General features: G+C 36.0%; 7 protein-coding genes across 10 annotated transcripts; 4 read left to right on the plus strand and 3 right to left on the minus strand.

The window, feature by feature from the left end:
• The first annotated feature begins 4,077 nt into the window (after positions 1–4,077).
• Positions 4,078–4,755, plus strand: LOC124916441 (glycine-rich cell wall structural protein 2-like). Its single transcript, XM_047457155.1, has one exon. The coding sequence runs from the start codon at positions 4,078–4,080 to the stop codon at positions 4,753–4,755; it is 678 nt and encodes a 225-aa protein (XP_047313111.1).
• Positions 4,756–6,704: 1,949 nt separating this feature from the next.
• On the plus strand, positions 6,705–9,791 carry LOC124913740 (protein NPGR2-like). Its single transcript, XM_047454154.1, has 6 exons — positions 6,705–6,840; positions 7,119–7,446; positions 7,521–7,788; positions 7,854–9,061; positions 9,130–9,286; positions 9,362–9,791. Exons 2-6 carry the CDS (start codon positions 7,174–7,176, stop codon positions 9,688–9,690), a joined length of 2,235 nt encoding a protein of 744 aa, XP_047310110.1. The 5' UTR covers positions 6,705–6,840; positions 7,119–7,173; the 3' UTR covers positions 9,691–9,791.
• Positions 9,693–13,858, minus strand: LOC124913739 (protein unc-13 homolog). Of its 2 annotated transcripts, none has more exons than XM_047454153.1 (6): positions 13,750–13,858; positions 12,682–13,418; positions 12,175–12,588; positions 11,164–12,090; positions 10,896–11,082; positions 9,693–10,819 (listed from the first exon to the last, which is right to left on the minus strand). In XM_047454153.1, exons 2-6 carry the CDS (start codon positions 13,225–13,227, stop codon positions 9,792–9,794), a joined length of 3,102 nt encoding a protein of 1,033 aa, XP_047310109.1. In that variant the 5' UTR covers positions 13,228–13,418; positions 13,750–13,858; the 3' UTR covers positions 9,693–9,791. The 2 variants fall into 2 exon arrangements, with proteins under 2 accessions (XP_047310109.1, XP_047310108.1); XM_047454152.1 differs by having other exon boundaries at positions 13,736–13,858.
• A 99-nt stretch (positions 13,859–13,957) lies between these two features.
• LOC124913741 (heterogeneous nuclear ribonucleoprotein 1-like) lies at positions 13,958–15,642 on the minus strand. 2 transcript variants are annotated; one of them, XM_047454156.1, is made up of 4 exons: positions 15,233–15,642; positions 14,425–15,136; positions 14,117–14,325; positions 13,958–14,081 (listed from the first exon to the last, which is right to left on the minus strand). In XM_047454156.1, the coding sequence occupies exons 1-3, from the start codon at positions 15,452–15,454 to the stop codon at positions 14,189–14,191; spliced, it is 1,071 nt and encodes a 356-aa protein (XP_047310112.1). In that variant the 5' UTR covers positions 15,455–15,642; the 3' UTR covers positions 13,958–14,081; positions 14,117–14,188. The 2 variants fall into 2 exon arrangements, with proteins under 2 accessions (XP_047310112.1, XP_047310111.1); XM_047454155.1 differs by having other exon boundaries at positions 14,117–15,136; positions 15,233–15,641.
• Positions 15,643–17,975: 2,333 nt separating this feature from the next.
• On the plus strand, positions 17,976–19,318 carry LOC124916442 (nuclear polyadenylated RNA-binding protein 3-like). Its single transcript, XM_047457156.1, has 3 exons — positions 17,976–18,103; positions 18,175–18,263; positions 18,351–19,318. The coding sequence occupies exons 1-3, from the start codon at positions 18,017–18,019 to the stop codon at positions 18,907–18,909; spliced, it is 735 nt and encodes a 244-aa protein (XP_047313112.1). The 5' UTR covers positions 17,976–18,016; the 3' UTR covers positions 18,910–19,318.
• Positions 19,319–19,398: 80 nt separating this feature from the next.
• LOC124914900 lies at positions 19,399–20,654 on the minus strand. 2 transcript variants are annotated; one of them, XM_047455526.1, is made up of 3 exons: positions 20,395–20,654; positions 19,869–20,083; positions 19,399–19,745 (listed from the first exon to the last, which is right to left on the minus strand). In XM_047455526.1, exons 2-3 carry the CDS (start codon positions 20,078–20,080, stop codon positions 19,688–19,690), a joined length of 270 nt encoding a protein of 89 aa, XP_047311482.1. In that variant the 5' UTR covers positions 20,081–20,083; positions 20,395–20,654; the 3' UTR covers positions 19,399–19,687. The 2 variants fall into 2 exon arrangements, with proteins under 2 accessions (XP_047311482.1, XP_047311481.1); XM_047455525.1 differs by having other exon boundaries at positions 19,869–20,652.
• Positions 20,655–21,208: 554 nt separating this feature from the next.
• On the plus strand, positions 21,209–21,855 carry LOC124916768 (protein PROTON GRADIENT REGULATION 5, chloroplastic). Its single transcript, XM_047457531.1, has 2 exons — positions 21,209–21,597; positions 21,674–21,855. The coding sequence occupies exons 1-2, from the start codon at positions 21,313–21,315 to the stop codon at positions 21,776–21,778; spliced, it is 390 nt and encodes a 129-aa protein (XP_047313487.1). The 5' UTR covers positions 21,209–21,312; the 3' UTR covers positions 21,779–21,855.
• The last annotated feature ends 24 nt before the right edge of the window (positions 21,856–21,879 follow it).

Consider the following 21,879-nt stretch of genomic DNA (forward strand, 5'->3'; position numbering starts at 1 on the left):
TGATGGGCTTGGCCCAGAGCCGGCCCTAGTTATACACAGGGTCGGCCCTGGTTCCTGAATTTTGGGCTGCCCTAGCCTAAAAAAACGTCAATTTTGACCGTTAAAAAAATGATAAAAAAAACTTGTGGTGACTGGTGAGGTTAGAACTAATGACCAGATGTAAAAATCAAATATAAATTTTTTTTTACATCCTAAGCCACTAAGCTAGATCTATTTATATTTAAAAGATACTAAAGATTTCTTCTTTATTTTAATAAATGGACTGCCCTGGAGTGTGACCTGCCCTAACCCCCTCCATGTTCTTGGATCAAAGAAATGGTAACTTGAGACGAAATCTCAAAACTGCACAGGTGTTCTCGAAGGCGAATGATAATTTTGCCTTGATTTGGTCTTCGATTGAGAAAACCATCCGGAACCTACTTTTGACCGAAAAAAAATAGTTTAGTTTGGTTTTCGATTGAGAACACTAGCCAAACATGTCTTCCGATCGAGAAATCTCACGAATAACCGAGAAATCCCACGGATGACCGAAGAAATTCGCGTGTGACTGTGAATTCAACCCCGCATTGACTAGGCTCCCAGGCCGAATTGAGTTCAAACTTGCACGTCCGACCCGTCTTGCGACCTGGACACCGGCCAAAGGGCCTGCTTGTTTGAGACCTTTGATTTTAACTGTTTTTTTACAACTAGAAGTCTTAAATTATTTTTAAAAATTCAAAAAAATTATAAAATATTATTTTTATTTTCATAAAAAAAATATTTTAAAAAAGATCTGTTTGAATTTATTTTTAAATTATAACATCATAAACGAATATTTTTCAGATATTTTCCTCCATAATTCTCGACATGAATCGTATTACTAGTATTTAAATATTATTTTGTAATTTTAAATGCATGAAAAATTGACACATGTCTAGAACTTGAAAAATATTTGATTAAATAAAATATAATAAAACCATAATTTTAAAAAGAAATAGTCGAAATTTTATGAAGTAGGGACCATTATAGTGCGAAAGCTTTTTTTCCAGTGTCACCAAACATCGAACTCAATAAAAACTCTTTGATAAATTACGTTTATACACGTATCCAAATATTTTATTAATTTAAATAAATAATCTTTTAAATTAATTAAATTAAAATAAAGATTTCTCTTAATAAAATTATGATTTGATTATTTAAATTTAAGATAATTTAAATTTGAAGAAAAATAATTATTTCCATAATTAATTTTGAAATATCAAAATACATCTTTGTATAAATCTTTTAAAATAATATTTTAAATAAAAAACTTTCAACACAAATCGAGATCAAATTAGCTTTTAGGACATTACAAAGACAAAAAAAAAAAAAAAAAAAAAATTATCAAATTTCTTTTAAAGCAAACAGCTTAAGAAGAATAGATGATGTAGACAAAAAAAAAAAAAAAAAACTCAATAAGACTCCAAAATACTTTAGTTGCATATATGTTGTCTCCCTAGTTCTTTCATTTCTCCTACATTCTATCTATCGGACCGTCGAGTTATCTTGATTAAATTCGATTGTCGAGAATTTAATTCGTTAACAACTCGCTTAAATTCATCAAAACATTTGTGGTTAATGAGAATTAAGTTTTAAATTTGTTGAAAGTTAAGCTCATTCCATGTAATCGGTGAATCGATTTCTGCATTTCAATTCAATCCAATGTGCGACAAAGTTGAATTCTCTCTTAGTCCAATCTATTTTGAAATTCTTATTGATTTCTAAACATTTAAGAATATTTATTTTTATCGGTCTCGCCTTCTAGTATGTGTTCAACTTTCACGTTTCGAGATTTCTAATAGCCAGTTGACAGTCAGAATATATGATAACATCATTGAGATATAATTCATCCGTCATTTTCGTTGTTAGTTTTAAAACCACAATTTCAGTAATTGTGACATCAACACCTTAAAATGATTATTTCCCTTCTGTAATAATTTTTTCACTTGGAATGCACAAAATCATTGTTACATAACTTTTTTCCGTACTCTTATAGATGGTTGCATCCACATTTACAATTATTTGATTTGGGCGATCTGTTTTTGTATTTTTTCCAACTCTCTTCCTTTTTGTGTCTTTCTTTCATGTTAGTTTGACTATATGCTCGGAATTAGTATGCACCAGTTGTAATAATCCAGTTCTCGTCCATATTTTGATTTCTGAATGAAAAATTATTTTTTGCTTTTCTATATCTAGCAAGTACACACAATTTTTTCCAACTGATCATCCTCTTACTTTTCAATTTTTTCAAATTTAAGACTATTTAATCATGCAAATGAATAATAATTATTGTGAAGATATATACTTAATTGACAAAATAACAATCAAGAAGAACACGTTTAGTTGTTTCATGTGAACTTTTACCTTATTACACATCATGTAAGTGATAACAATTGTGTTTTGAAAAATTCATTTTTGATAAAAATAAAATAAAAATTATTGCGAGGTTGTGGACCTAGTTAATTTATGACCTGACTAGCTAGCTAATTACTCTATTATGATTGCCTCTTACTGATCCTTACACAAATGGAGAAGAAATATCCATAAATGCACCTTACAAGCTAGCTGGCTGCAGACTTCTTACTTTCTAATTGTATGAAACCCTTGCTGGCTACCATTAAAGAGGTGTTCTAGCATTTATTTATTTTTTAGATAATTGCACTACTTTTTTTTTTATTTGGGCCCAATCTCAATCTATCAGGAGCATATTGAAATTACTGTGACAATTAACTCACCTTCATTTTTAAAAAAAAACTTATATTTAAGTGTTAAATTTAAATGGATCAATTCTCACTTATAACATTGTAAATTAAGACAGAAAAAATGATTAAATGTTGTGCTAGCTTCCTAGTTTTAACAAACAAATAAATAAATAAAAATCCTTTCTATCTTAAAACCTTAACATGTGATCTTGACATGTATAATCCTTCCTAGTTTTTAAGAAAATATATATTATTTTTCCAAACTCTTTTGTAATTGCAAATTTAGTTAGAGATAGTCAGGCTATAGAAAAAATAGTTTCTGAATTGGAAATATCTGTAGTGAAAAATACAAATTATTAAAAAAAAATGTACTAATAATATTTTTGCTAGAAGACCAAATAAATTAATAATAATTTGATGAGCTCAAGAAAAGCATTAAATTCTTCATGATCTACCTTGCACATGGAGGATTCATGAACAATATTATTATCATCTTTAAAATTAACTAGCATTAATGATGTCCTACTTCTCCACTTTCCCTCATTAGACCTTCTTTGTCTCTCTCTCTCTGCTATTAAATTTATTTGTCCTGTAAATGGTTGTTGAACCCATTCTTGTGTATAACTTTATATCTATATAATAATATAAATATATATAATTTTCTTGTATTAATAAATTCAGAAGTTGTGATTGAAAAAGCGTACAAGTAAAATTGTATTAATAAAAAAATATATATATGTCAACACTTTTTCTAGCTATTTGAAACTGTTATATGATACGTTGTACTATAATTTTACTTGGTTAAAGGAAACTATAGATATAGTTAATTAACATATTAATTTGGCTTTAGGCAGAATGATCTCCAAATTAATTAGTTTGATTCCAAATTAATTAAATGTTAAAAATATTGTCCCTCTAAGAAAAGCTTAAATATATATTAAATTAATTAAGCTCCGATCGACCCATTGAAATTGGGGTCCCGTTTCCACTATAAATGGCTAGCTAGGTAGTAATACTATAATTGGCCATTTAATATATATATATACATAATACATAGGTCTATTTTCTGAGTTTTGGGAATCAAATTAATAATCCCTATTTTATGAAACCAACCTATTAATTAATTATTATTAAGCTGAAGTTGAAGACGCGATCAGTGCATGGTTAGCTAGCTAGGTGTATATCTAATTAATTAAGCTTTGAGAGTAAGAGAGGACAGTGCATGTATATATATATATATATATATATATATATATATATATATATATATATATAAACCCTTTTCTGTATTAATTGTGGGTTGATCACACATGAGTATCAATTACGTAGACTAATATTTTTTGGCCGGGTAATTAAGATGAGACGTGGTGAATCATCAGTTGCATTTGGCATTTTGTCATTCCTTTGCATTCATGCTTTCATGTTGAGTTTAGTTGAAGCCAGATATGTTACGAGGGTGATAGATGATCATGATCAAGAGGGTGGTGGAAGAGGGGGAGACTTTGGAAATGGTGGAGGAGTGGTTGGTGGGTTTGGGAAGGGTATTGGGGCTGGACTAGGTGCTGTTGGCAAGGGAGGAGATTTAGGCGGTGGTGTTGGAGGAGGAGTGGGCGTTGGCATTGGGTTTGGGTTTGGCATTGGTGGAGGATTTCGTAAGGGTGGCAGTATTGGAAGAGGAGTTGGAAAGGGTGGTGGTGGTGGTGGTTTTGGTAAAGGTGATCATGGCTCTGGAAAGGGTGGTGGTTTTGGAAAAGGTGATCATGGCTCTGGAAAGGGTGCTGGTGGTTTTGGAAAAGGTGATCATGGCTCTGGTGGTGGTGGTGGTTTTGGAAAAGGTGCTCATGGCTCTGGTGGTGATGGAGGATCTGGAAAGAGCGGTGGTTTTGGAAAAGGTTGGGGCTTTGGGAACGGTGGTGGTACTGGTTTTGGAAAAGGTTGGGGTTTTGGTGGTGGTGGTGGTGGAGGGTTTGGGAAGGGTAGTGGTTTTGGTGGTGGTGGTGGTGGAGGATTTGGGAAAGGTGGAGGCATTAATTAGTGGTGGTGATTGTGACTGAGAGAAGGTTTTGACAAACTAGTACTAGATTTTAACATCATTAATTACTAATTAAGAATGAATTAAGAGGTATTAATTAATGTATGCATGAGAATGTCCAATGCTTAAGAACACTATTATAATTAATGTGTTTGCATTGACATTTTTCTATTAATTATTATGTCCACAACTATTATTAATCAATCGTAATTATCAAATTAATCAGTGAATGGTTAAGGTATTTATATATAATATATGTTTGTATTGATTATAATTAATGTCTCTCAATTTGACCATTTTCTAAAATATCATAAATTAGTTTCCGAAATAAAAATTAAATACATTTTATTTATTTATTAAAGGCTATTATCTACCTCTATTAAAATTGCAATTGGGTACTGGAATGTGCATCTTACAGTCTTATTAATATATCTGAATTAATTAATTGACTCATATTTAATATTAATATAATATTTCACAACCTTAAAATTAAAAACAAAAACGGAAGGCGTTTTCAAATAGATGATAACCATAAATGGAATTATGGATGCATGCATTTAAAGGGGGGACAAAATGGAAATGAGGAATATATATATATATATATATTAACAAAATTATTAATGATTATTAATGCACTTCTAAAGGTAGTTGAGTGAAGATGGTTGAATTTAAAGGTGATGGGTCGGTTCGGGTTGGTTCCTCTCCCTCTCAAGTCTCAACATTCCTTCTTACCTTCACAAATAAAAAAATATTGCAATCCAGTTTTTTTCAAATTTAATTTCTTTTAGATAAGAGTCATTCTCATTCATTAAAAATAAATAAATAAAATACAAGTCAACCAAAATAAAGATGATGCGTATGGGAAATGAAAATCAAAAGTTGATTTATCAGCACATATTTACATGTATTTTTTTTATCTTGTCTAGTTGATAACCAATAAAATATTTCTTATCTTGAAACATTGTCTCTACATAATGCCCAAGAGTTCTTAATTTATTTTTTTAAAATATTTCATAATTATAACAAAAAAATGGATAATCTGTCTTTTCAGAACTATAATTTTTTATTTCTTTTCAACTCTTAATAATACAAAATTTTAAAATAAAAGAACTAAATATAAAAATATCTAAAATTCTAAATATATATATAACCAGTTATATTTTATATATAGAGTTACTCAAAATCTTTATTTGTATAAATATAAGTAATATTGATCAAATTTATTTAATTTCATTATATAATAACAAATAATAATCTAAACACTTCAAAATTTAATAATAAAAATATTTTTAATTAACTAAAATGCATATTTAATTTCACAGAAAAAAGTTGTCATCATGATTACATGTCATATTAATTTTCAAAAATTAACTTTTTAAAAATAAAATAACTTATATTTTATTTGTTACATAAAAATTAATATCTATTTATTTTTATATATAAAAAGTTCATATAGATACAACAATCTTAAAATCTTTATTTATTTTTTATATGATAAAAAAAAGATCTTCAACTTTAACCATGCTGGGATGAAATAGTGACAAGTCTCATCTTAGAGACCAAATCATCTCTCATCATATGTGAAAAGTAGACTATGAGAAAGTAAAATTGATGTTTTCTTACTATTTAAAAAGTAAAAATTAAAATTGTGTATTTTTTAAAAGTGAGATTTTGTTACAATTAATTTTAATAATTATAAAAATAAAATAAAAAAGATGTATTAGGGAAAGTGACTGAATTCCAAATAAGCCCATAATATCAAACGAGCCTTAACTAAAGTCTCAAGTCTCACCCACATCCTCTTAATCAATTAAATATATATATATAAAATAGTGCAAAAATAAAAGATTTATTCCGTTAATACCTTCTCCCGTGGAAGTTGAATATATATATATATATTTATTTATTTGCCGACTCCTCAACCTTCTTCTTCTTCTTCTTTGTCTCTCCATTAGACTACTAGTTATGGTAAAGTTGAAGCGTTGGATTCTCATCCTCCTCCTCCAGGAAGAAGAAAGTCAAAAGAGATGATGATGATGATGATGGTGTGTTGTGGGATCATTTATTATTATCTTTTAATGATCAAAGGTACTACTACTAACCCTCTTCCTCTTCCTCTTCCTCTTTTTCGTTTGATTCTTTCATTCTTTTTAACATTTTGCGCACATACTGTCATAATACGCATGTTCCTCTTCTCTGCAACTGTAGCTCTATTTTGTTGTTTTGCTGACTTTGTGCTCCTTTCATCACTACCTTTTCCAATGGATGCTTCGCATTTCTTTTCCTTATTTTAATGCCTTACTGTTTTAGATCAGTACCTTTTCCAATGGATACATTTTTTGATTCAATTTTTGTTCTTGTTTTAGGGTTTTGTTATAAAGGGAAAGAAGCTATAGTGGGTGGGAGGAGGAAACAAACAGAATGAGAATTAGGAATTGGGTAGTAATAAGAAGAAAAATAAGAAGAAGAAGAAGTGGAAGTGGGAGAATGAATAAGATGATGAATTGCATTTGTTCTGGGGAACAAGTGAGAATAGAGGATCGAATTCCATCTTCAGAATCTCTGGCCACCCGAGATTATTCGGCCAGCGGTTTCTCTTGGCGAACCGGAGAAGATGCTGATAATAAAGTAGATTCTAGCAACATTGAAGAAGCTGAGTCTTCCCTTCGTGAGAGTGGCTTTCTCAACTATGAGGTTAGAAAAACAGATTATATCTTCGAATAGACTCTGTATATGTAATCAATCTCTGTTTTATTTGATTGATTTAGGAAGCAAGAGCATTGTTAGGCCGTCTCGAGTATCAAAAAGGGAATGTAGAAGCCGCTCTTCAAGTGTTTCAAGGAATAGACATCGTTGCTATGACACCCAGGATTAAACTTTCCTTATCAACAAGATCATCTCAACAACAACGCCATTCTCATCAAACCCATCTTTCTAATTCTTCCTCAACAATCATGTCTCTCCACGCAGTCACCTTACTTTTCGAGGCCATCTTTCTAAAGGCTAAATCATTACAGGCACTCCGGAGGTACACAGGTATAATATACACTTCTTCATTTCCACCTTTTGAAACATGGGTGATTTTGATTTTGATTTTGCAGAAGCTGCTCAATCTTGTAAAGTAATTTTGGACGTTGTTGAATCTGCGTTACCAGAAGGATTGAAGGAAAATTTTCGGTCTGAATATAAACTACATGAAATCATGAACAAGACGGTTGAACTATTTCCAGAGCTTTGGAAACTGGCTTCTGCTTCTCAAGATGCAATCTTGGCTTACAGAAAGGCTCTACTCTATAATTGGACCCTTGATATTCAAACCAGAACGAGAATCCAGAAAGAGTTTGCTATTTTTCTTCTTTACAGCGGCTGTGACGCATCTCCTCCTACTCTCCAATCCCAAACCGAAGGTTCCTTTGTCCCGAGAAACAATATAGAAGAGTCTGTCCTACTTCTTATGGTCATCCTCCGTAACTTTATTCTTGGAAAGATCGAATGGGACTCGTCGGTTCTCGACCATCTCTGCTTTGCACTGTCGATAGGCGGCGACTTGATGGCTTTCGCCCATTCTGTCGAAGAGTTGCCTCCCGGTATAATGGGAAGAGAGAAAATGTACAACACTCTAGCTTTGAGTTATTATTCCGAAGGCGATAACACGGCTTGTTTGAATTTGTTGAGGAACTTGTTGAATGATCGAGAGAATGCCGATGTCAAGTTTGAGTTATTGCTGGCTTCAAAAGTTTGTTTGGAGATCAATAACCAGGAAGAAGGAATAAATTATCTCCGTTCCTTGACGTATAAATCCGGTTTCCAATGCGATAAGTTGACGGGTGCTGCGAAATTCTTGTCGGGTCGCTTACTTGCAGCTCAATCAAGAAGAATGGGTTCCGATTCTGAAAAGGTTTCGAGACATTCAGAAGCGATCGAGATGTTGGAAATGGCTAATGGAGATGGTAACCACCCGGATGTGTTGTATCATCTTAGTCTAGAGAAGGCAGAACAGAGAAAACTGGATGATGCGCTCTATTATGGAAGGAGGTTGTTGAAGGTGGAGGCTGGCTCGAGTGTGAAAACGTGGATACACCTTGCTCGTGTATTGTCGGCTCAAAAACGATACGTTGATGCGGAGAATATAATTAACGCGGCCTTAGATGAGACTGGAAAATGGGAACAAGGAGAATTGCTGAGGACTAAAGCTAGACTACAGATTGCACAGGGGCATTTGAGGAATGCGGTTGATTCGTATACTCGCCTTCTCGCGATTCTCCAAGTTTGTCGTAAAAGCTTTGGGCTTCAGAAGAAAAAATTAAAGGTAAGATTGTAAGCTTTCTTTTGGGAAGGCTAGCTCCATTTTGAGGCATTTTGATTTTTTTTCTTTAGGGATGGGGACAACAAAATGATAGAAGCTTGGAAATGGAAACCTGGCACGATCTGGCAGACGTTTACACGAGCTTATCGCAGTGGAGGGATGCAGAAACCTGTCTTCTTAAGTCGAAAGCCATCAATGCTCATTCTGCTTCTAGATGGCATTCCACAGGTATATCGATCATTCCACAGTGCGACGTATGTTTTGAGTTATTTCTGAAATGGGGGATGGTTATGATTATAATAGGTTTATACTACAAGGCAAAAGGGGAGCAGAAGGAAGCCTTGGACTCGTTTGGGAAGGCATTGGATGTGGAACCAAATCACATCTCGAGCTTGATCTCGACTGCTATTGTTCTGAGAGACATGAATAATGGTTCATCACGAGTTGCGAAAAGCTTCCTTATGGATGCATTAAGGCTGGACCGAACAAACCCTTTGGCTTGGTACAATCTGGGATTGATTTACAAAGAAGAAGCAGGCGGTAATTTGACATCAGAAGCTGCAGATTGCTTCCAGGCTGCAACTTTTCTTCAAGATTCTTCACCTGTAGAACCCTTCTTCCTCTTCCCCTAAAGGAAATAATAAATATAATAATGTACATTTCTGTTAATAATAATGTACTACAATTAGTTTAAACCTAATAAATCAAGAAGATGGAATTATTATTATTATCATCATCTCTTTGGGAGTTGAAATGTTCTCTTCAAGAAATAACCAGCTGCCTTATCATTTCTATGGCACAAAACTCTCAGTATAGTATTTGGATCTGTTCTGCTCCAAACCCCGGTTGTTGGCGGCATTGGCAGGCGGCGGCTGCCGCTGCCTCCTCCTCCCAGGCCACTCCCAACAACCACAGCCACGCCCATTCCGCTGGCGTCGCATGTCATCTGGCTAAAATCTTCCACAAGCTGTTCCGTCGGTTGTTCCATAAGTCCAACCACCCCCTCAACCGTCTTTGCCTCCCACTCGACCACGTCCTCCGATATTAACCCTTCCCCGCAGGTGGCGAAAACCCGTTTCAAACTGTCTAGATCCTCCTCCAACATATCGTGGTCTCCCTTGTAGAAAGCCCTCATGCTCCCCCCGGCCAGCAGGACCATTAAGAAGGCCTCGAAAGACGCTTTCATCACCTCCCGCAAAGCCATTGGCTGGGCACGGTCGGTCACTATGGCCCCAAGCAACGATAGATTCTGCTTCAGCCTCCTGAGGGCAGGCTTTATACGGTTACTGGCCACGTCTCCTTTGTAGAGGCAGTCGTAGAAGACCGAGTTGGAGTCTAGAAAAATGAGCCTGTATGCAGCCACTTGGCAGACATGTTCTAAGGCGGATTGGATTGCTGAACAAGTGCTTTCAAAGTAGACAGCGGAGGAGAAGGATGAGCCGTGCCGCCTCTTCTGACTGGAGGTCTTTTGTGTGGATAATGCGGAGAAGGAGGACTGAATGATTCTGGGAGAAAGTGAGAGGGCCTTGTCGAAGGAATGGATCTGGGAAAGGAGGTAATGCAAAGTGTTGAGACGGATGTAGAGACGTTGAGTCCCACGGCTGGTGGAGGGACGGGGATGGTGAGCTTCCTTTGCTGCTTCACGGTTATCACATTGTGGGGTCGTCACTCTACTGATCTTCTTCCAAATCTTATAGAAGTTAGACTCACGACTGCATCGCGTTAACGGAGGCAGGGTCGGCATGTAGCTCTGTTTTGATCCTGAAAATGTATATATAACTTATTATTATTCCTACAAATTTCAGAAAGAGATAATAAATGAAATTGAAGTTATTACCGCATGATGCAACAAAAGATATGTAATCGCAGAAGATTTGATCGAAATCGTTGGCGAATTTATGAACTAAATTCTCGGAGACACCGAGAGGGATTTCGAACAAGTCGTTTATGTCGTCCTTGACCAGCGTCATTAGCTCCGTGGCCGACTGTGCATATGGCTCGGTTTTAGACTTTGGATTCCATGTCTGCATTTCAAAAAGAAACAATCAATCAGCCAACATATATACATATACATTTCAGAGACAGGACAGCTAGCCTTAGCTTACTTCAGTTTCTTTAGCTCTTTCGACGCAACTCCTTGATTTCTTGAGCCTTTCATCAACCCATTGCTTGAAGAGTGTCATAATGACTGAGTCAACCTCGTAAGGTACCATTTCTTTAGCAATGGCTTTTCCCGGGTCTTCATAACCACAACCGGAAGATTCTTCTATTGCCATATCAATCATAAATTTCTCCAGTTTCCCTGCTCTCTGCAACACTGTAATCATATCTCCGCTGAGACAAGTCACTCCGGCCAGATACTGTTTCAAGAGGGTGCCATAACAAGAGTGAAGAGACGCCATGGCTGCCACGCCTGCAACCGGGTACCATTTCTTCAGCACCGGGCTGAAGATTTCCTTCTCTTTTGCCGCTAGCTCCTGCATATCTTTAGCCAAATGAAGCAGAGCGTCGCTCAGTTCTACCGTCTCCCCTGTTTTCGAGGTTCTATTCTCGATCAACTGAGCAGAAGTGTTCTTCATTGAGGATTGAATGTACTGGTGTATTCTACTCTCAACGGAATGCTCGCCTGGAACTTCCAACCCTTTGTCCTGAGCGGCGGCAGCCACGACCAAGATATCTTCCTCCAAGATCTTCATTGCGGCGAAAACCAAAGGAAGCATATTCTCCATCAGTTCAACATTACCACGGTGGAAATGGTTGTGATAATCGAGCAATCTCTTCTCCGACCACCTCTTTATGGAACTCAGTACGGAACCCAACATCTTCACGTACAGAGGCTCCCTGTTGGGCCTCTTGGCATCGTTGGCAACCTCGTTCAGCATTGTTAGGGACGCCGACAGGAGGTCTGGTTCCACTTGGCCGGTGATAACATACTGTTCGAACAACACCCACATGAAACACAAGTTGTGGATTGATCTGTTCATCCCCAATATCGACCATGTCTTTTTCATCAGCTCCAATAGCTCGTCCACCTGGGTGTCCACAAAAAGACATTCAAATAAAAAGCCAAAATCAAATAATCAATCCCAACATTTGTGTATATAATAATAAGAGACCTCATCGATCACGACAGTCTCCTCCTTGATATCGAAGATGCAACGGAGAAGGGCGATATACGTGTGGACATTGAAAGGATATCCGTCAGCCCAGTGACAGACGTCGGTTGGGGAGCCGTCGGTAGAGCGCCAGGCGAGGGAGACCACACAATTGCAGAGGGACCGGATGTGCTCGGAGTTCTTGCCGACGTCTATGGGTCGGGCTTCGCCGGAGCGGACTATTTCCCTGAGGCGAGTGGCCAAGCTGTTGGTCTTGTCAAAGGGAATTGAAGGGTGGAGAAGGAGACCAGCCTCGAGAACCTTGAGCTGTCGGATTTGCCATTCGTGGTACTCGAGAGAGTCTGCAAACTCCGACGGTTTTAGTTGCCGGAGAAGCTCCAACGGCAGGATGATCGTCTCTGCCCTCCTTCCAGTCTGTAAATTTCACAATTAATAATAATTAATTAGCAGCAGCATGCAGAATATATTATCGATCAGAGAATGTTAATTGTTAATTGTTATTAATACCTGTCCAACAAGTGTCCTCATGAGCGTTTTCCTAAGCCTGTTATCGCTGTGCTCCGTCACCTTCATTTGTTGCCTCATTATCTCCGCCGATGTCAATGGTCTCCGATTCCTCGCCGGCCCGGAGGAGCCCACAATACTATTAACGCTACTATACCCGGGGGCAGGGCTACTACCTCCGCCGGAAGAAAGGCCGAGCGATCTGGGTGAGCCAATGGAGTTGGTTCTCCTGGATTGGGACCGCCTGAGCATCTTAAGACCCAATGCTCTCTTCACCTTGCTTGTCACCGCCATACCCACTCCTTGATTTCCCTTTGACGGAGACCCAGGGCCCACAACACCATCTTCAAATTGTCCGGCCTGATTGAGAACCTTGACGCCAGCGCCGAAGCCTGGTGAAGAACGGCATGCTGTGAAGAAAATCTCGTAGGAGGTCTCCCGGAGTTGCTCCTTGTCGATCCCGTTGAGGTCCCCGAAAGGCCAAATGAGATCGGCAAGGTCGTCGGAGGTGTCAATGGGAGATGACAGGGCCGTAGAGTCGGGGCCCATGATATGTGTAGAGGTGGGTGGATGTTTGACAAGAAGGTATTGTGAATATATTCGGTGGTTTGGGGAAGATGATGGAAGGAAAAACTGAACGTGGGTCAACTCAACTGATCATGGACAAAAAATTGACGTGATGTTTTCTGTTGTCGTTGTTGGTAATGACAATGTCCCGTTTCAGTTTGTGTTTTTTCCGACTGCGTGTCAGAGAGAGATATATAGATTAGTGGCCACGAATGCTTAGCTTAGCTTAACCCCTTAATTAATGCTTTGTTTGGATTAATTATTCAATATTGAATTTAATTAGTAATGCTTCATCATTATACTAATTTTATTTATTTAAACCACAAACATAAACATGGAATAAGCTAACTCTGCTCTTACAAACCCAACTCACCAAACATTTTATTGATTCTATCTTTACTTACAAGAACCAACCAGAATAATTAGTACAAAAAAAAAACACCATGAAATTTGGAAGAAAATAAATTGAGAATTGATCCAATGCACTTACTGTACATTGCTAACCTTAACCTATCCGATTGCTTTCTTCTGTATGACCAAATAACTCTCATTAATCAAATCCAACTTCAAAATCTTCTCCATGGCAAATATGAAGCTGGTCCATTTCTTGAGTATTATGTTTTTTTCTCGAAGTTGTACTTTATATCATGACTATGGAAATCAAGTAGTAGCCTGCAAAATTGATCAAGAAATAGAAGAGCCATATACAATGACTAATAAGCAAAATTACTTAAAACCAAATAAGTTGTACATAAGTAACAACTGCAGCTTATATTAGGCACTATGACAACAATAAAAATGCACAACTTAATTAGACAACACTCAGATAAGCAATAATAAAGTTAAAAAAAAAAAAAATCAAACTACTAGAGTAAAGCAATCGAACCAATCCCATCTCCACTGCAATGACTTCCAAGAGGCGAGTGTCGTTGAGATTTGTTTCTCAGGATCCCTCCATCAAGTTCATTACTGTTGTTGAACCTGCCCACCTGGGGTAATAATATCCACTAGGAACTAGCCCATTTGCAGACTGAGCCCCATAGCTACCACCAAAGTAATTCCCATGCATTTCTACTACACCTGAAGAATTATTGCCACCACCAAATGCAGCAGCTTGATTAATCCCATAAGACCCATTATTATTATTACTATTATTATGATTATTTCCTCCATACCCACCACCAATACCATAATAACTTTGACCCATATTTGCTGAAACGTGAACACCACCACCACCATTAACTCCGTAGCCAACATGACCATATCCTCCTGAGGGTCCTGGACCCTGACTGTTCCATGTCGACGCTCTTGGCCCACCAGCAGGGCTACCACCATAACTAATTCCGTAACCACTATACAAGTTATTATTGCTGCCACCGTATGATCCAGAAGAAGAACCATAATTAGGAAGAAATGCGCTTCCTCTTCCTCCTGGATTTTGAGACTGCATGTATCTGTTTAAACTTATAATTCTCCCATCGTAAGCCAAACCTAAATTACCACCACCAGCCATACCAGGACGTCCAACGCCAGGGTTGGCATCTTTAGGAAGTGCGCGTTTCACCTCTACCATCTTACCATTTAAGTCATGGAAATTCTTCTGCAAAACCTTATCAACAGCATCCTCCTTTTCAAATGAAATAAATCCAAAACCACGAGGCCTTTGAGTTTGCTGGTCATACATAATTACCACATCACTCACACTGCCATAACCTTCAAAGTAATCACGAAATCCCTCCTCTGTAAGAGTAGGAAGCAACCCTCCAACAAATATTTTCTTCGTCCTATACCTACCACTACTACCACTACTACTAATGTTGTTGTTTCCTGTCCTGAAAGGTGTTTTTTGTTGTTGTTGTTCCTCTCTAGGTAGAGCCCTCTTCGCTTCTACCTGAATCGTGAATTGACGTCCAATATATATAGATTTCAAGATCAGGTAATCCAAATATCAGTACTGATGAATGTTATTGTAGATAAAATGTCTAACCGTTCTACCCTCTATGGTGTGTGTATCCTGAAGGACTCTAAGAAGAATAGCGGGATCAGCGAAGACGACGAATCCAAACCCTCTAGGCCTTCCATTTGTCTTGTCCCTCATGACGACTGTCTGGAGGACGTGGCCATAGGCCTCGAAATGATCCTTTAGCTTCTCCTCAGTCGTCCCCCAAGAAATACCCCCGATAAAAAGCTTCCCCTGATCCGAATCCATTATTACTAACTAGATAGATCTCTTCCTCCTCCTCCTCCTCTTTAAAAATGTCTTCACTTTCTCTACCTATAACACAAGAATTGAGAAATGGACAGGATGTAACTGCAGACAGACAGACGGACAGAGTGAGGGTTTGTCGCCAAGAAGCAGGGGAGAGAGCAGAGTGGTCACAGTTTGAGAAATGGACGGATGGGATTGGATTTAGGCTTCCCATTTGATTGATTCCTTCCTTTAGGTCTCCTGCCTTTTTCACAGCTGTCAACTTCTATTCCGGTACTGTGTACTGTCTCAGAGAAGATATTTTTGTCTTGTTGATTCCTCTATTTTATAAATTAATAAATAAAATAACGTGTTTATTTGACTAAAAAATATTATTATTTTAAATTAAAATTAATTATATTTTTAGAAAAAATTTATAAAAACAATATTTTTTAGTTTATTTATAAATTTACATTTTTTTATTCATTTCTCACCTAACAGGTTTTAATTAATTTGCAAATTTCTTATCAAATTTTTTAAAAAAATTATAGCGGTCAATCATTTTGGAGGAGTGATTATAATTATGATAGGAATAAAATATCAATTTCTAAATAACCTCAAATTAGTTTTAATCTTTATTTCTCATCTATTTGTTTGTTTATTGTCTAAGACTCCATTTATTTCTTTCCCTGGATTGCTAATTTTGCATTTTGCCGGGGGGCAGTGGGGAACCCATTGACCATTCCGGGGCTTGCTCGCCTTCCTTCCAAGGACCCTTCTGTCCAATAATTAGAAAACAGTACTTACTGCTTGCCGTATTGCCTATCCCGTTGGTCGAGAGCCTTGCTTTCCTCTCCCGTTGGTCGAGCTACGGAGTTCTGAACCCTCTGGTCGACTCAATTACATCGACCCTTCGTTCCTTTCCTGGTGGAGAAGCATTCCATTTCGTAATCGGTAAGCGGTCCAGCCAGCCTACGCCCTTTTTTTCTTCCTTTCTATCTGTCTGATTTGACCAAAACAATCCACAAAAAAGAATAACATTTTTTCTTTTTTGAAAGAATTAGTATTTTCTGTTCATAAATTATTTGATATTCTCTAATTAAAAAAAGGAAATTATTTTTTTTATTTGCTTAAATGAAATTTTTTATGTAAAATATATAAAAATAATAAATTTTGCCTTTTTTTTATGGGACAAATATTTATTTCATTAATTAATGCTAAAGTTCCTCCAAACTTTCTCATAATTCGAGCTCTAACTGACTGCTTGCTTCTTGGAGCAAACTGAGGTTCAAATAAATACTTGAGCCCAGCCCAGTCGAAAGCTCAAGCTTGAGAGCTCTTATAATCTAGTTCGGCTACAATCTAGCAATCTAGCTAGGCTAGTATGAATTTTGTCGTTTAGAGTTAGTTTAAAATAAGAGTTTATTTCAAACTTTAAATCGTGTTGGTTTGTAATTATTCATAAATTGAAGTTGGTATGTTTGTAGTTATTGATTTGGTTGTTATTTTCTGTTTAAAAAAAAAATAGAGTAAAGATTTGTTTTGCTCTATTTCTTACAACTCTACATTTTTTTCTCATTTTTTAGAATTTTTAATGACATGAAAAAGAGTATTTTTTTTATTATTTAGGCATAGGAAAACAAATCATTAAGAAACCTCTCAAGGTCAGGTGCTGGCCCAGATGGGCGATGGCCGATGTGCACCACCAGCACACTCCTTGTTGTCCAGCCTTAAGTGGAAACTTACTGCTAAAATAAAATATAATTTTTTTTTTGGTCTTTAACAAAATCTACCGATTTTATAAAACATGAAATCCACCTAAAATTATTCTTAACCACATCGGTCAATTTATATTCAGGTATTTAGTTTTATTTTTTATTTTTTCATTCATATATTCTCATCTGTTCCAATGTCCTTATTTGACTAAAAATATATATATTATTTTAAATCAAAATTAATTATATTTGTTAGAAAAAGTTTATAAAAATATTTTTGATTTTTTTTAGTTTGTTTAAAAATTTATTATTATTTTTTTAATTCACTTTTTACCTTATTTTTTTTTTTAATTTAATCTCATCTTTCTTACTGAACTCAACAAGTGATCATTTTTTAAAATTGATTATAATAGGAATAAAATACTAATTCTTAAATAGCTTCAAATAAATTCAAATAAATTTAAAAATATTCTAAATTTATGATTTGACTAAAACAATCCACAAAAATAATACCCCTTTTTTTTAAAAAAGAATTAGTATTTTCTATTAATAAATATTTAATATTCTTAGTTAAAATATGAAATTAATTTAATTTTTATTTGCTTAAATGAAAATTTTGATGTAAAAAATATATAAAAATAGAATTTTTTTGACATTTTCTTTATAACAGAAAATAATTAGGGGACAAATATTTCTCTTATTCATATTCATATGACTACAGCTTCTCCAACGTTCTCATATTTGAACTCTTCTTGGAGCCAACCGAGATTCAAATAATCAGTCTCTCTCTTCTCATTTCTCTGATCAATATAAATTGTCATCACAATTTGACAAAGAGAACCAACAAGGTCCGCTGTGAAGAGAGGGCATGGGCTGCTTCCTTGCTTGTTTCGGCTTCTCCAGCAGAAGAAAACATCAAAGATCTGACCACTATAAACTCATCTCGCCAGATCATGTGAGCTCAATTTTCAATTTCCTCATAGCTTTTTCATTTTAAGATTCAATAACGACTATAATTTGTTCCAGAGTCATGGTTCTTACAAGCTTTTGGAATATGATAGCGACAAAGATATTCATGATCAGTCAAATCCCTCTATTCCTGATTCCATAATTAGGTTAAATCTCTAAATTATTTGAACATAATTAAGTTAAATTTCTATTAAAAAGTTCAATTTATCAGCATGCCTCCTTTTTTTTTACAGTAATGAAGACATGAATAGATGTGATGCGGCATTGAAGAAGAGAGTAACCTTCTGTTCGAATGTAAGAACTTACGAGACAATACAAAATGAAGATTGTACCAGTCCAGTTTCTGAGATTGGAGAGAAGGAAACTGACAATGGGGAGGAGAAGGGACCAAGTGGAATGGATTCGTTTATCTCTAAAATAAACACTTACCCATCAAACTACCGCTACCAAAATCTGAGAGACAACTGGAATGAAGAAGATGAAGAAGACATGATAGATGAAGAAACTGATGAAATGTGGGATGATGATGATGAAGATGGCATAAAAGAGATTAATGAAGAAGATAGTGATAATGAACTCTACCCTTCTCATGTGGAATCAGAAGATGAAGAAGAAGAGGAGGAGAAAGTTGAAACTAATGATAGGAATAGTAGATATAATTGCCCTGTTCTACTCCCAGTTGAAAACATCACCCAGTGGAGAGCACTTAAGGCAAAACATAAAAGATCAGCCAAAGTAACGACTGAGAGCAAGGAAAACCTTCAATTGGAAATTATTGACCAAAATGGGTAACATCATCTATCTCTCTCTCTCATTCATGTGATTATATCACATAGAGTTGTAACTAAATTCGGCATATTCTTTCTTGTATGCACTAGGCATGATGAAACTGGGAAGCCAAGGTTTGGTCACGAACCAGAATCGAATTGGAATGCTCAGATGCTGAACATGGAAGTTGATGACAGCCTCTCAACTACCCTTTGCTAGAACCTGCAGCATAAGCAAAACAAAAGTTGGGTCCAACTTCAAATTCATGGGTTCTCTTGGAGAAGATATTCATGAACAATTTGAAGAAGTATATCAGAGTGTGTATAGATTGCGCAATGATTTGGTTTTGTTGAATGATGTTATTGATTATTTTTTTTCTTTCCCTTTCCCTTCCCACCACATCTCATATGAATGTCGATTGTTGTTTCATTCAGCTGCAAGCTTGTCTCTCTTTACTAATTTCAAATTTGGGACATGTTCTCAAAACTGCAACAATTGATCAACAAGAGATACAAGGCCAGCGGGCATAACTGGAATTACATAAGAACAAGATTGGGAAAAAAGATTACGAAATCCTATAATTTACAAGTGAAGATTGAGGAATGTTACACTTGTTCTGCTTTATATATATATAATCTCCTTAAGAGAAGAATTAGGCATTTATAACTGAAACTAATCAGTTCGTTTTTGTTCAATCCACCCTCAGAATCAGTAGTATTACTCATAGAAAAAGGCGAAACCTGTACAAATTATATTGTCGTCGAGGGTATGTTATCCAAATCACCATACTGAAGGAGCTCTACTACATTATGGTGCACATGCAGTTATCAGAATCCTCTTCCTCGGAGTCACTGTCATCACTGCAGGCATTTTAGGTATAAGATTTGGCTTCTATGCAATGCATAGATTCAATTGGTAAAATAAAAGAAGGGGAAAAAAGAGGCTAAAACAAAATCAAAGAAGGAACAGAATGGTGATTATACCTAGGTTGGAATACCTTCACCTCTGCCAGCTTATTCCCATTGGTATCATTCCACTGAACTTTCCTCTTTGGCTTCACTGATTTCTTGGAGGATGAAGACGACAATCCACCCTTTCTGGCAGGCAAAAGAGCTGCTGTCATATTGTCCTCATCTCTCTCCACGTTAGTTTCTGATACGACAATACTACCTTGGAGCTTATCACTTTCACCCATAGACTATATAGTAATAACAGTATGAAGACTAAAATCCCAGATAAGGAAAAAGGGTCAAGCTTGGACAAGGCAATCAATCAATCAACAGCATATATAAAAAACCCTAACTGGGTATATCTCTGAAACCTCTCAAGAATTGAAACGTCGGAGTAAAAAACAAAAAGTCAACGCAATCCACGAAGAATTTCACAAGTTTTTCAAAGTCAAGTATAGCAGCCTCTTGTAATAGAACAGAAACAGAGAGCAATAATCCCGAAATGAGAAAATAGTAAGAAATATGTACAAACAAATAAGAAGCGTTTGAAAGCTAGCACCTTTTCTCTCCCTAAAAAGAGATAAGATGGTTGTTGCAGGAACTTCAGAGATCGAAGATTTCAAAGATTTGGAGAAGGAGATCTAGAGAGGGATAGTAGACGAAGTAGCGTTCCCTGGGTGGGAAATTGCTTGAATAGATAAATACTAACATGAAATGTCGGCCATTTTCTAAAGAAGGTGAACTTTACAAAGGGTTTGACTTTGTAGAACAGGCTTCAAAGGCTTATTTAGAATCTAGTATTATTTATTTCATCTTATATATTCACTAAAATTTTGATTGTTTCCAAACATAATTTGGTTTTTCTATGAAACATTCAGAAAATCTAATTTATATATCACTAAAGACTCCTAAAAAAACAAAAACAAAAAGATTACTGCAGCAAAAACTGAATCCACTTGTAACTTATTACTCCTCAAGATGGGTAACCAATGGAAACTTAGCTTCAGACAGAGCAAAAGTGGGGGCCATCATCATCCATACTCAACCCGATAGAAGAAGCCGGTTTTGTTTTTTTAATTTATTTTTTCCCTTAAGATCAGGAATATATGGCTAACAGCAGAGTGTTTTAATAGAAAAAAAGATGTGATAAATAATTTTGATAGTTTCATGGTTTTATTGTGAAATTAATAACATTTAAAATATAAAAAAAAAATATAAATAATTAAAAGTAATGTTCATGAAAGAAAGAAAAAAAAAATGTAGAATCAAATTGTGTGGCCCAAGTATTATCAGTGATAATCCATCCAAAGCAAAAGGAAGGGCAGGACAAGCCTAAGCCACCAAAAATTCTGTGGCTATTTGCAGCAATCACTGAATCAACCAATACCAACCACCAAGACCAATCCCTAATCACTAAGCAGCAGCAGCAGCAGCTGAATTCATTATCACAGAAGAAGGAGAACATTTCTTATCATTAATGGCTACTACCTCTATTTCTGCAACAACTGGTTTGACAAAAGGAGGTCTACCAAGTTCCTCTTTCAATGGAAGCTGGGGGAAGTCTTCAGACTCCTGCATCCCCCTTGCAACATGGATCCCAACTCCGGTTGGAGTCAGCAAGCCAACTAGGTGTCAGCCCCTAATGAAAAATGTCAACGAAGGTAAAGGCATATTCGCTCCGGCTGTTGTGGTGGCTCGAAACATAATTGGCAAGAAACAGTTCAATCAGCTCAGAGGAAAAGCTATCGCTTTGCACTCTCAGGTATGTCTGAAATATTTATCTTAAAAACCTCGTTAGAATCTGTCTTCAAACTTAATATACATACATGCATGCTCAGGTAATAAATGAGTTCTGCAAGTCAATTGGAGCAGATTCAAAGCAGAGACAAGGCCTAATCCGTTTAGCCAAGAAAAACGGAGAGAAATTGGGTTTCCTAGCTTGAAAATATTATACTAGCTTGTTTTCTGCAAAACAAGAACATGCTTTACTTACTTAGATTATAATTCCTTTTGATGTTGATTTTGAATGGTGTCAATGACTGTA

The sequence above is a fragment of the Impatiens glandulifera genome, chromosome 9 (assembly GCF_907164915.1).
Source record: "Impatiens glandulifera chromosome 9, dImpGla2.1, whole genome shotgun sequence".
Lineage (NCBI taxonomy): Eukaryota > Viridiplantae > Streptophyta > Magnoliopsida > Ericales > Balsaminaceae > Impatiens > Impatiens glandulifera.